Source organism: Arachis hypogaea, chromosome 9 (genome assembly GCF_003086295.3).
Source record: "Arachis hypogaea cultivar Tifrunner chromosome 9, arahy.Tifrunner.gnm2.J5K5, whole genome shotgun sequence".
NCBI lineage: Eukaryota > Viridiplantae > Streptophyta > Magnoliopsida > Fabales > Fabaceae > Arachis > Arachis hypogaea.
In genome coordinates, this window is record NC_092044.1 from 65,717,146 (window position 1) to 65,730,308 (window position 13,163).

A 13,163-nucleotide genomic window follows, 5' to 3' on the forward strand; every position below is an offset into this window, starting at 1 on the left:
TTGAGGCAACCCAAGAGATGTGTTTATTCATTTGTTGCGCTAAGGCAACGCCGGATATACTTGTATGATGATCTACTGCGTGAAGGCAGTCAGATAGATAGTGGTGCGACTACAGAGAACGCTTTCCTGCAGTACATATCCATATTTTATTTCTGTAAGGCAGAGGGGTTATTTCCTGCTACAGAGTACCGTGACCACCTGTTCCATTTCTGTAGTGGCAGAGGGGTTATTTCCTGTATACAGAAGGTGGTTCGGCATACATTCCTGCAGTGGCAGATGTGTTATTTCCTGCGTGCAGTGGACCCTGTGGTGGCAGAGGGGTTATTTCCTGTACACAGGGGTATAGCCAACAGGAAAGCCATATCCGGCTGGTAATGCTGGGTTACGTCGGGAGCGGGTAGAAACCGACAGATGAGCTCATTACCTGCACTAGGGCTAGACATGCATCATACTTGGTTGCGCATTTACTCTGTTATGGTTGTTGTTTGAATACATGCTTTCTTTGTTTGTATTCTATTCACTGTGTCTGTGTTTTATTTTCTTGTATTCTCTTGTTTGTGTTTTGCTTTCTATTTTCTCTGTTTTCTCTAGTTATCTGCTTCTTCTGTCCACTGCTTCTCGATATTCTGCTATTTATCTGCTAAACAACATGGAATTAATGAACTTAACTAATAACCCCGACCCTACTAAGAACTCCCCAGTTCTTACCCCTTCTCTCTCCGTTCCCCCTTCAGATGGAAGTAAGAGTACCTTACCGTAGTTTGTTGATGATGGTTCTGCAAAGAGGATTCTAAGTCTAGGGTGAATCTCATTCTCTGATTATATGTATATACTGTGAGACCAGCAAACGTCTGCACCGTGTTCGTATGCGCACTTTAACCTAAATCCTGTGTACCAGATTCCTATTGTGTGGCTACTTCATGAGGTACCAGAGAGGCATCCTGTGGAAAAGTCTGATCGTGCAGAGGAGTAGCAGATAATGTTCAATCTTCTGATGACGTTCCACCTGACTTGAGTTTTGAAGACTTAGACCGTACTTTCCCTCGCTCTAGTAGTTTAGAGGGACTCAATTTCATACCTTTCCTCAAAAGAATCAGTGTAATTATCATCATAAGTTATCATTCTCGTTATTCATCTCTAGTTACATATTCATATACAATACCTCTCTCTTTCTTTGTTCATTCATCTTGTACAAACTTTACAGTTTTTACTTTTACAACATCTTAACTCAAACCATTTCTCTTTATCAAATTACTTTTTTCTCTTGATCTCTTTTCTCTATTCTGGTTACTCTGTTCTCTGTATCTCTTTACTCTGCTCTGGTTACTCTTTTCTCTGCTTAACATATGTATTTAAAGCTTATGTAAATCTCGGTATGAATAGGTCGCCTGTCCCAAGTATAGGTTCATTAAGTCTATACTGAAATAGTTTAACTTTTCATACAATACCTAACCCTAGTCGCAACTCAAGGATAACTATGTTGCCCTAGTTCGTTCACTAATTTCTGTCTGTTTTTCTGTTATTAAAACCTTACAGACTTTTCTTTAGTTTTATCTTTTCTTCAACCTTTTATCTTTCTTTTATCTTTGCCTCACTAATATGTTCTTACCACTCCCTAAGTGTTTTATGAAAGTAATTATGAGATTCTGCACTTAAAGTTGTCTTTCTAAAGCTTTTACAGAAAACTGCCTTTTTCGCATTATTTTATTATTTTTATTAAAATATTATTTTTAATTAAATATTATTATTTAATATTTTATTATTATTTATTATTTTATTAATAAATTTTCAAAAATTACCTTGCCTTTACCTTTTAACCTTTAAAATTAACTTTTTACCCCGATAACTTTTAATATTTCTACTTTAACCACCCTAACGTTCAGAAATTACCAAATAACCCCCAAACACCAAATTAATTACTTCTTTGCCCTTTTATGAATCAAAAAGGTGTTCTTCATTGTTCTTCACCACACTCAAAGTTTTCTTCGTGTTCTTCGTAAATTCTTCAAATTCTTTCTTTGTTTTTACCCGTTTTTCAGTCTTTTCAGCAACCGATTTTTACCAAAATTCAAAATAAATTCCCAGCCAATAAAACCCCATATTTTCTACATGATTTTAACACAAATTGAACCCCAATTTAGGGCCTAGGATTTCGTTTTCCAGCAGCCACAAGAAAACACATTCATAGCTTGAATTTCATCAAATTTCATCAAAATTTCACCAAATTTTCACCAAGAATCAATCATATATGCAACCACTTTTTAGCACAGCCAAATCATACAACATTCACACAACTCAAACACAAATATTCAAGATTAATTTCGTGACACCCTACCTTGATTTGCTGCTTCAAATCCGGTTACTCTTTCAGGTGGTCCTTAAGCACTTTTTCCTCCTAAATCACATCAAGAACAACTTTAAATCCACAAACTCTCAACTGACCAAATCTCCCTCAGCACGTTAGGAAGAGATATCTTACCTTAGACTTGCTGGAAATTAACGTTTCTTGGCCCTCAAGTCAAGTTAAGCATGATTCCTAAGGAAAAACATCAAGAAAACACATGTTTTGCATGTTTTTCCTTGAAAATCGAATTGAAGAGGGAGGGAGACATCCATCTCACCTTATTTCCAGCCTTGATATGTTATATGGTTATGTAGAGGAAGAAGAGAGGATCATTTTGGTGAAATCGGAGTTTTGATTTGAGTTTTAGTTCAAAAGAAATCAAGCTTTGAAGATTTATGAACCAAGAACTCTCTCTCCTTTTTCTCTTGGTGATTTTCGGCCACAATGAGCAAATGAGACAGCCTTGGGGGTTTTGGGGGTGTAGGGTGAGTTGTGATTGGTTGGCTTGAAGGTGGATTAAAATAATATTAAAATATCTCAGGTGTATAACTACTAAAACTAGATGTATCGGAACACTTGCAAAAACATCTCTAAAAATTATTTTATGAGCTACTAGAAAAAATGACACTAGTAACATATTTATTATGAGAATAGAACATGTATAATGAGGCCTTAGCATTGCTAAAGTCATCAGAGAGTGCTGGTGCTAAGCTGCACCAGTAAACCGTAAACCCGGTTAAACCGATTTTCTGTTTTTAACTAAAACAGACCAGGTAACCTTATAATATCATTCAAGCATTTTCTAATAATAATATAATACTAATATTATACTATTATCTCTCTTCTATCATTAATCGAGTCCGGTTCGTCAAACTAAGACTATTTACGAAAACTAGAATCAAAACTCCTAACCGATACGGTTCAAAAACTAGGTTTCTCGTGATTGTGTTGTCAAGTTTGCCTCAAAAGAGGTTCTAAATTAAGTATGACATAATGATAATGAGGATTGAGATGCTTGATGATATAACAGAGGTGTTCCCTTTACTGATCTTCCGGAGGATTCCGTGCCTTTAGAAAATATCTCGCGTACACGAAAATCAGGGTTGTTACATTCTACCCTCCTAAAAGAAAATTTTGCCGTCAAAATTTCAGTTACCTAAGAAACATAGAAACACAACAGATAATATACATCATGTACACAATAACAAAACATGTAGCGTTTACACAAGATCAAGTCAGTTTACATCCTCGTCATCATACGTAGCTAATATTTACACGACACTCCCAGGGCCTGGCCCATACAAAAAGCCGCTAAACTGGCACCCAGGCTAGCCTAACCACTATATATCTCCTAGCTCTCGGGTGTACTAACACAAATGAGAGACTATCTATCCGATAATGTTAGACTAGAGTGTCATCAAAAGAATGCCCCTTCCGCAGTCAAACTATATCTACTCGTGGCCGTTCGGAGAATCGCCGTGAGGCTCGTCTATCTCCTCATCCTGCTCTATCTCTATCTCAGGATCCTGCTCCTCCTCATCATCCGCAGCTACAACTATACCCTTAGATCCACCAGAAACACTGCTGTCACTATGTACAAAACCATTCGCGAGCACAGGTCCGTTCGCGTATATAGGAGCTACCCCACCGTCTGGTAGTGCCGGCTCATCAGGCTGTGGAAAGTCAGGGATCAGCTCAGGAGGAAAGTCCCACTCTGGTGGTATCACAGGTACGTAGTCACCAGCTAACTCGGGCTCATCAGGAATGATAGGCTCAGGTTCCACCTCATTCAAAGGTTGAGCTGGTATAGGGTGCTCGGGATCATCAGGAAAAGGATGTACAGGTGCGTCAGGATGTAACCAGGATAAGGGAAAAGTCGTAAGGAGCATCAGGGTCAAAATGCGGGCTAGACAGAGGATGTTGAAAGGCTCGATTAGGTAACGCATATCGTCTAATACGAGGCTCCAATCCCATGATGAAGTAACTGTGATGTACCAGATCCTCGTAGACGTAAGGGTCCTCGAACTCATAGAAGATCACGCCCGTCTCCATCTGAGGGGGAGGAAGGGAGAGAAAGGGTAAGAACTGGGGAGTTCTTAGTAGGGTCGGGGTTGTTAGTTACATTCATTTATTCGTTTTCGATTAGCAGATGGATATTAGAATACAGTAAAGTAGTAAACAGTAGTTAAAATAGATAGGGAAAACAGAAAACAGAACACAAACAGAAGAGTGCAAGAAAATAAAGCATAGACATAGCACTCAAGCAAACAAACATAAAGAAATTGATCAAACACAAGTAGGAATGCAACAGAGAGTAATGCGCAGACAAGAATCTGAGGTTTTACTTGAAAAAGTTATTTTAGAAGGTTTGAATTTGGAAAGTTATGTTATTTAAGTTTTATCTATTGATTAAAGTATTATGTATGGGCTGAATTTATTATGAAAACAATTTTATTTAGGTAAGAAAAGAATTATACTATTTTGAATTTGAATTACCAAGGTTTATGTTCAAGTTTGAATTATTTATAAAAGAAGTTATGTTTTGAGATTTATTCAATATGAAGAGAGTTATGCTTGGGGTTTGAAATAAAGGATTACTTTTTAGAAGTTTAATGAATATATATAATATTTGAATTTGAATGGTAAAGAGAGACAGTTTTTGAGTCTTTGGGAAGTTAGTAAACTTGAAAAAGAGTTTTATATGGTTACTTTTAGTAAGAGGGTGATGTTTTGAAAAGTATTTAGCGAATCTAAAATAAACGATTTCCTTGAGTCTTTTGAAAGAAAATTAAACTAGAAAGTGGTTTTAAAATTGGTTTGAGTTAAGAGGTTGGAAAAGTGGAAGTCGTAAGGTTTGTACAACATGATTGAATAAAGAAAGAGAGAGATATTGTGTAAGAATATGTAACTAGAAATGAATAATGAGAATGATAACTTATGATGATAATTACACTGATTCTTTTGAGGAAAGATATTCAGTTTATGAAATTATTGGCAAGGGCGTAGGTTTTGTCCCGCTTGCGTATTTATGATTATAAAAGAGAATAAAAAGCAGAGGACCTGTTGAAAGGTCATTTGTTGCTTGAGGCGACCCAAGAGATGTGTTTATTCATTTGTTGCATTATGGCAACTCCTGAGATATTTGTGTGATGATCTGCTGCGTGAGGGCAGTCAGATAGATGGTGGTGCGACCACTGAGAACGCTTTCCTGCGGTACAGATCCATATTTTAATTCTGTAAGGCAGAGGGGTTATTTCCTGCTACAGAAGTACCGTGACCACCTGTTCTATTTCTGTAGTGGCAGAGGAGTTATTTCCTGTATACAGAAGGTGTGTCGGCGTACATCCCTGCAGTGGCAGATGTGTTATTTCCTGCGTGCAGTGGACCCTGTGGTGGCAGAAGGGTTATTTCCTGTACACAGGGGTATAGCCAATAGGAAAGCCTTATCCAGACAGAGGTTGCTGGATAATGTCGGGAGCGGGTTAGTAACCGACAGATGAGCTCATTACCTGCACTAGGGCTAGAGATGCATCATCCTTGTTTGTGCATTTGCATTTGATTGGGCTTGCTCGTTGTACTTCCCTGTGATTGTGCTGTTTGCCTTGCTGTGACTTGTTTGTGTGTTGAATTGAATCTCTTGCTTGTGCTATTAGTTGGTGAATGTATGATGATGAGTAAGAATTGACGTTGTGATTGAAAATTAATCGTGTGGTTGAGAAAGACTTTATATGACTAGTTTTATATTTTGGAATTTGTTCTAAGCTTATATTTTTGAAGGAGGTAATTAATTAGCTAAAGTAAAACCAAAAGTATCTTCAAAAAGGTTTGTTAAAAATATAGTTTCCTTGAGTATGTTAATTATTTGCATGTTAAACATTACTTTTACGGCAATCCCATTTCCTACTGAGAACGTGTGGTTTGTTCTCACCCCAAAATCTTCCACCCTTTCAGTGACACAGGTTCGAAGACTCCGTTTGAAGCTGCGAGATATTATAGAATTTACTTATGAGTTAAGTTACTTCCATAGAAGTTCCCTCGCTCTTATTGCTTAACATTTTTATTTTATACAAAGGGATAGGATTTGTATGTGAGTTTTATTTGAAATCTTTTGTATGACATATATTATTATTAATATAATAAATATGTTACTAGTGTCATTTATGCTAGTAGCTCAGAAAATCATTTTTAGAGATGTTTTTGCAAGTGTTCCGATACACCTAGTTTTAGTAGTTATACACCTGAGATATTTTAATATTATTTTAATCCACCTCCAAGCCAACCAATCACAACTCACCCTACACCCCCAAAACCCCCAAGGCTGGCTCATTTTCACTTTGTGGCCGAAAATAGGTAGAGAGAAAAAGAGAGAAAAGTTCTTAGTTCCAAATCTTCAAAGCTTGATTTCTGCTGAACTAAAACTCAAATCAAAATTCCAATCCGACCAAAATGATCCTCTCTTCTTTCTCTACATGATCATATGACTTATCAAGGCTGGGATCAAGGTGAGTTGGCTGCACCATCTCTCTTTTGATTCGGTTTCAAGGAAACATGGTTAAATATGTGTTTTCTTGATGTGATTTAGGAGGAAAAAGTGCTTAAGGACCACCTGAAAGTTTGATTGAATTAGGAGCAGCAAAATCAGGTAGGGTGTCACGAAATTAATCTTGATTATTTGTGTTTGAGATGTGTGAAGGTTGTATTATTTGACTGTGCTAAAAATTAGTTGCATATGTGATTGATTCTTGGTGAAAATTTGGTGAAATTTTGATGAAATTTGATGAAATTCAAGCTTTAAAGTTCATGTTCTTGGGCAGCTGGAAAAACGAAACCCTAAGCTTCAATTGAGGTTCAATTTGTGTTGAAATCATGTAGAAAAGATGGGATTTTAGTTGCTGCTAATTTATTATGAATTATAGTAAAAATCAGTTGCTGAAAAGACTGAAAAACAGGTAAAAACAGAGAAAGAATTTGAAGAATTTATGAAGAACATGAAGAACACTTTGAGTGTGATGAAGAACAATGAAGAATAGGCCTTAGATCTTAAAAAGGGCAAGGAAGTAAAATTTTTGGTGTTTAAGGGGTTGTTTAGTAATTTCTGAAAGTTAGGGTGGTTAAAGTAGAAATATTAAAAGTTACGGGTAGTAAAAAGTGAATTTTAAAGGTTAAAGGTAAAAGGTAAGTTAATTTTCGAAAATTAATAATAAAATAATAAATAATAATAAAATATTAAATAATAATATTTAATTAAAAATAATATTTTAATAAAAATAATAAAATAATGCGGAACAGGCAGTTTTCTGTAAAAGCTTTAGAAAGACAACTTTAAGTGCAGAATCTTATAATTACCTTCATAAATCACTTAGGGTGTGGTAAGAACATATTAGTGAGGCAAAGATAAAGAAAAGATAAAAAGTTGAAGAAAAGATAAAAATCGAAGAAAAAGTCTGTAAAATTTTAACAACAGAAAAACAGACAGAGACTAGTGAATAAACTAGGGCAACATAGTTAGTTCTTGATTTGCGAATAGGGTTAGGTATTATATGAAAAGTTAAACTGTTTCAGTATAGACTTAATGAATCTATACTTGGGGCAGGCTAACTAATCATATCGAAATTAGATGATTTGATGGACCAGTTAAAAGGTGCAACTGTGTTTTCGAAGATTGATTTGCGATCGGGCTATCACCAGATTCGAGTGAAAGAATCAGATATACCGAACACTGCATTTAGAACTCGATATGGTCACTATGAGTATACGGTTATGTCGTTTGGACTAACTAATGCTCCTGCGATTTTCATGGATTACATGAATCGTATTTTCCGTCCGTACCTTGATCAGTTCGTAGTAGTCTTCATAGACGACATTCTCATCTATTCGAAGACAGAAAGAGAGCATGAAGAGCATCTAAGGACGGTATTGCAGATACTAAGGACTCGAAAGTTATATGCTAAACTATCAAAGTGCGAGTTCTGGACAAAGAAGGTGGCATTTTTGGGACATGTTATATCGCAGGGAGGAATTGCGGAGGATCCTGAGATAGAGATAGAGCAGGATGAGGAGATGGACGAGCCTCACGGCGATTCTCCGAACGGCCACGAGTAGATATAGTTTGACTGCGGAAGGGGCATTCTTTTGATGACACTCTAGTCTAACATTATTGGATAGATACTCTCTCACTTGTGTTAGTACACCCGAGAGCTAGGAGCTATATAGTGGTTAGGCTAGCCTGGGTGACAGTTTAGCGGCTTTTTGTATGGGCCAGGCCCTGGGAGTGTCGTGTATAGGACTTAGCCACCCTTACGGGTCCCAACCAAACAATCTACCAAACTCTTTTCAACCTTTCCAATATCAATTCAATTTAGAAACAAGCAAATTCCAACATTGAATCAGCCATATAATACTAAGGTTCATCTTTAATTTTATGAACTCATAACTATCACTCAAGCATTCTCAACACCCTATCTTCTTTTCTGTTTTTAATATAGCAAATGAACTCGGAATTACGCAAACTTTATGTCCAAGCGTCCATCTTGAAATAAGCTTTCTAACAAACCAAAGATCGTAATTTTCTGGTTTCTCTAACCTTAGGAATAAAGGAAAAATCGAGACTGCTCTGCAGTGCGTAAAACCAGAAAAACAGCAGCAGCATGTAATATTCAAAATTCAATATAAAATCCAAGTTAAATCCAATGACTTTGAAAATTAATACAGTTCAACTACACTCATCCAAGTGTCTTTTCCAATTGGTTTCAGGTCAATATCATTTTTGATGAAGTTATATAACCTAGAAACTGACTAATTTTCTGCAGAATTCTGCTTTAAAAGTTAATGAACTTATCTTCTTCCAAGTCCCATAACTTACTCATTAAAACATGGATAGCCCTGAAATTTAAGTCACATATGCTAAACATACTTAATTTTCACATCCAATTGGTCGCATCTCAATACCATTCCAGATTTAAAAATTATAAAACCTCAAAATTACTGACTTCGAAAACAAAGCCTGACTTTTATTGCATAAAACATCTTTCTTTGAAAATCCAAAACATTAAAACCACAACTCTAACAATTCTAAATTTTTATGAAAATAAAGTATTAGGACCAAAGTTTCATTTAAAATTGGTTCCATTTCAAAATTCAAAATGCAGAATTTCCATTAAAGAAATCAAGTTGCTGCTGTGTTAAATGCTCAGCAGAAAAACCAGATTTGACATCCATGATTCAAAAATTCACCATAAATCATAAACTTAGTGAAAAAGTCTCAAATTCAGCAGTCCAGTTTCCTATATTCCCAAGCTCAATCCGGACTTGGTCCCACACAATTCCGATAATCACAGAAATAGTTATAGCTTTTCAAAGTTTCCGGCTTCTTTTAAACATAATGCAGAAAATCAAGTTTTACATTTTAACTTTGAAAAATCATAACTAGTTCTATAATTAATTCAAACTTCTCAAAATTGAGTCTCAACATCAACTTTTATTATACTTTACTCAGCATTTACTCTATTACCATTTCGATTATCGTTGAATAACTGATTCACTTCCAAAGTCACTTTCAATTTCAAAAATCAGATTTTCAGTAACTAGTTCAACATTTTAAGATTCAATCTTCCAATTATTCCTTAAGCCCAACTTCAATTAATTACTAACTAAACCCATTACAATAAACCAACTCAACAGCAATAGTTTCAATTTGACCCATCAAAATACCAAAATCACAATAATCTCTCATCAAACAATTTATAATTCAATCTCACAAAATCAACAAAATTCAACCAAAGTTCCAATCAAAAATCTCAATCATTTCCAATCATAATTTCAGCCACACAACTCAACTAATTCAGTATAATCACATAGAGTCAGAACTTTTCAACAATTCCATCCATATCAGAGAAAACAATATCAATTACAACTTCAAACACTCACAACGAAGCCCAAAGACATTCACAGCCTTAACCTGAATTCAACAATCCAATTGAAACACTAAAACATCATTAAACTTACTCCAAATTTCACAACCTCAACCATCATCACAATAATCCCAAACCAAACACAAATCTAACTCAGTTCATCAATTATCATTACGACAACTTTTCAATAGTTAACCTAGCATATATCAATTTGATAAATTACACTAAACTAATCATTATTCACAACCACATTTATTTCCAATCACAGCTCAAAATTTTCACAACAACTAACAAATTTCAAATGCATTTCAGGTCATTCATGTTAATTAAGAAATTCTTAACCATTGTTAACCATTTGCACTTATCCAATAACTTTCTAGGCATTCTAAATTAAAAACGTTAAATCCCCTACCTCAAAGTCGAAACTCACGGAAATCACGAAACCCAGCAGCTCCGTTGGCAGTTCTAACATCCGTTCTGCTCTCTTAGCAGCTACCATGATGATTCTGGGCAGCTCCAGTGATGGTGAAAGGTCTCAGCTTCAGCCAAACAGCAGCAGTAGTGGTTTTGGCATCTCTAATCGACAATAACGGCACTCTGTTAGGTTTTGGCACCCGCTTTGTTCCCATAGCAGCCACAGCGGTGGTCCTGGGCAGCTCCGGTGGCAGTGAAAAGCCTCAGTGTCAGCCAAACAGCGATGGTAACGCTTCAGAGTGGATCTAAAGCAAGGACAGAGCAACAAAACCAACGGTTCCAGCAGTGGCAGTGGCTTTTTCTCAGATTCCAGAAACTAGAAGCAGAGGCAGAATTGGCGGGCCTTCCTCCTCCAGCGGCGGCTTAGTGAACAGCTGTTGAATAGATAATGAATTTAGTTTGGATTGCTGCTGCGAATGTAATTGGTTTTGTTGTTATGAGAGACTAATTGATAGAAATAAGCTTAGTTTGAGATTGTGAAATTTGGATTATTGAACTCAGGTTAAGGCTGTGAATGTCTTTGGGCTTCGTTGTGAGTGTTTGAGGTTGTAATTGATATTATTTTCTATGATATGGATGGAATTGTTGAAAAGTTCTGACTCTACGTGATTATACTGAATTAGTTGAGTTGTGTGGCTGAAATTATGATTGGAAATGATTGAGATTTTTTATTGGAACTTTGGTTGAATTTTGTTGATTTTGTGAGATTGAATTATAAATTGTTTGATGAGAGATTATTGTGATTTTGGTATTTTAATGGGTCAAATTGAAACTATTGCTGTTGAGTTGGTTTATTGTAATGGGTTTAGTTAGTGATTAATTGAAGTTGGGCTTAAGGAATAATTGGAAGATTGAATCTTAAAATGTTGAACTAGTTGTTGAAAATCTGATTTTTGAAATTAAAAGTGACTTTGGAAGTGAATCAGTTATTCAACGATAATCGAAAGGGTAATAGAGTAAATGCTGAGTAAAGTATAATAAAAGTTGTTGTTGAGACTCAATTTTGAGAAGTTTGAATTAATTATAGAACTAGTTATGATTTTTCAAAGTTAAAGTGTAAAACTTGATTTTCTGCATTATGTTTAAAAGAAGCCGGACACTTTGAAAAGCTATAACTATTTCTGTGATTATCGGAATTGTGTGAGACCAAGTCCGGATTGAGCTTGGGAATATAGGGAACTGGACTGCTGAATTTGAGGCTTTTTCACTAAGTTTATGATTTATGGTGAATTTTTGAATCATGGATGTCAAATCTAGTTTTTCTGCTGAGCATTTAACACAGCAGCAACTTGATTTCTTTAATGGAAATTCTGCATTTTGAATTTTGAAATGGAACCAATTTTAAATGAAACTTTGGTCCTAATACTTTAATTTCATAAAAATTTAGAATTGTTAGAGTTGTGGTTTTAATGTTTTGGATTTTCAAAGAAAGATGTTTTATGCAGTAAAAGTCAGGTTTTGTTTTCTAAGTCAGTATCTTTGAGGCTTTATAATTTTTAAATCTGGATTGATATTGAGATGCAACCAATTGGAGGTGAAAGTTAAGTATGTTTAGTATATATGATTCAAATTTCAGGGTTTTCCATGTTTTAATAAGTGAGTTATGGAACTTGGAAGAGGTTGTGTTCAATAATTTGTAAAACAGAATTCTGCAGAAAATTACCTAACTTCCAAGCTACGTAACTCCTTCATTAAAAATGGTATGACCCTGGAACAATTTGAGAAAGAAATTTGGATGAGTTATGTTTAACCACATTAATTTTGAAGGTAGTTGGATTTAATTTGGATTTTATATGAAATTTTGAATGTTGTATGCTGCTGCTGTTTTCTGGTTTTGAAACACTGCAGAGCAATCACGGTTTTGCTTATATTCTTGAAGCTAGAGTCAGCGAAAAATTATGAATTTTGATTTAATAGAAAGCTTAATTCGAGACGGTCGCATGAATATAAAGTTTGCGTGATTCCGAATTCATTTGATATTTTAAAAACAAAATGAAAATCAGGCTGCCAAGTTGTGTTGGAATTTAAGAAATAGATTTTCTATACTATTATCAAATGTTGTTGAGAATATATATTATTGTGGCAACTGCTGAAAAAGGGCTGTGATTTGTTGAGAAAGAGGGAACCCGTAAGGGTGGCTAAGCCCGAGTTTTAGGGGAGGTGCTGCCGAAATTTTGTAAAATCTGAGGTTTTACTTGAAAAAGTTATTTTAGAAGGTTTGAATTTGGAAAGTTATGTTATTTAAGTTTTATATATTGATTAAAGTATTATGTATGGGCTGAATTTATTATGAAAACAATTTTATTTAGGTAAGAAAAGAATTATACTATTTTGAATTTGAATTACCAACGTTTATGTTCAAGTTTGAATTATTTATAAAAGAAGTTATGTTTTGAGATTTATTCAATATGAAGAGAGTTATGCTTGGGGTTTGA

General features: G+C 35.2%; 1 protein-coding gene across 1 annotated transcript; it reads right to left on the reverse strand.

The window, feature by feature from the left end:
• Positions 1–3,512: 3,512 nt before the first annotated feature.
• Positions 3,513–11,344, reverse strand: LOC140174975 (uncharacterized). The gene is made up of 2 exons (XM_072201893.1): positions 10,667–11,344; positions 3,513–4,396 (listed from the first exon to the last, which is right to left on the reverse strand). Exon 2 carries the CDS (start codon positions 4,372–4,374, stop codon positions 3,796–3,798), a length of 579 nt encoding a protein of 192 aa, XP_072057994.1. The 5' UTR covers positions 4,375–4,396; positions 10,667–11,344; the 3' UTR covers positions 3,513–3,795.
• Between the last annotated feature and the right edge of the window lie 1,819 nt (positions 11,345–13,163).

Coding starts and splice junctions, on each gene's coding strand:
- LOC140174975 (XM_072201893.1), bottom strand. CDS start 4,374: ATGAGTTCGAGGACCCTTACGTCTACGAGGATCTGGTACATCACAGTT.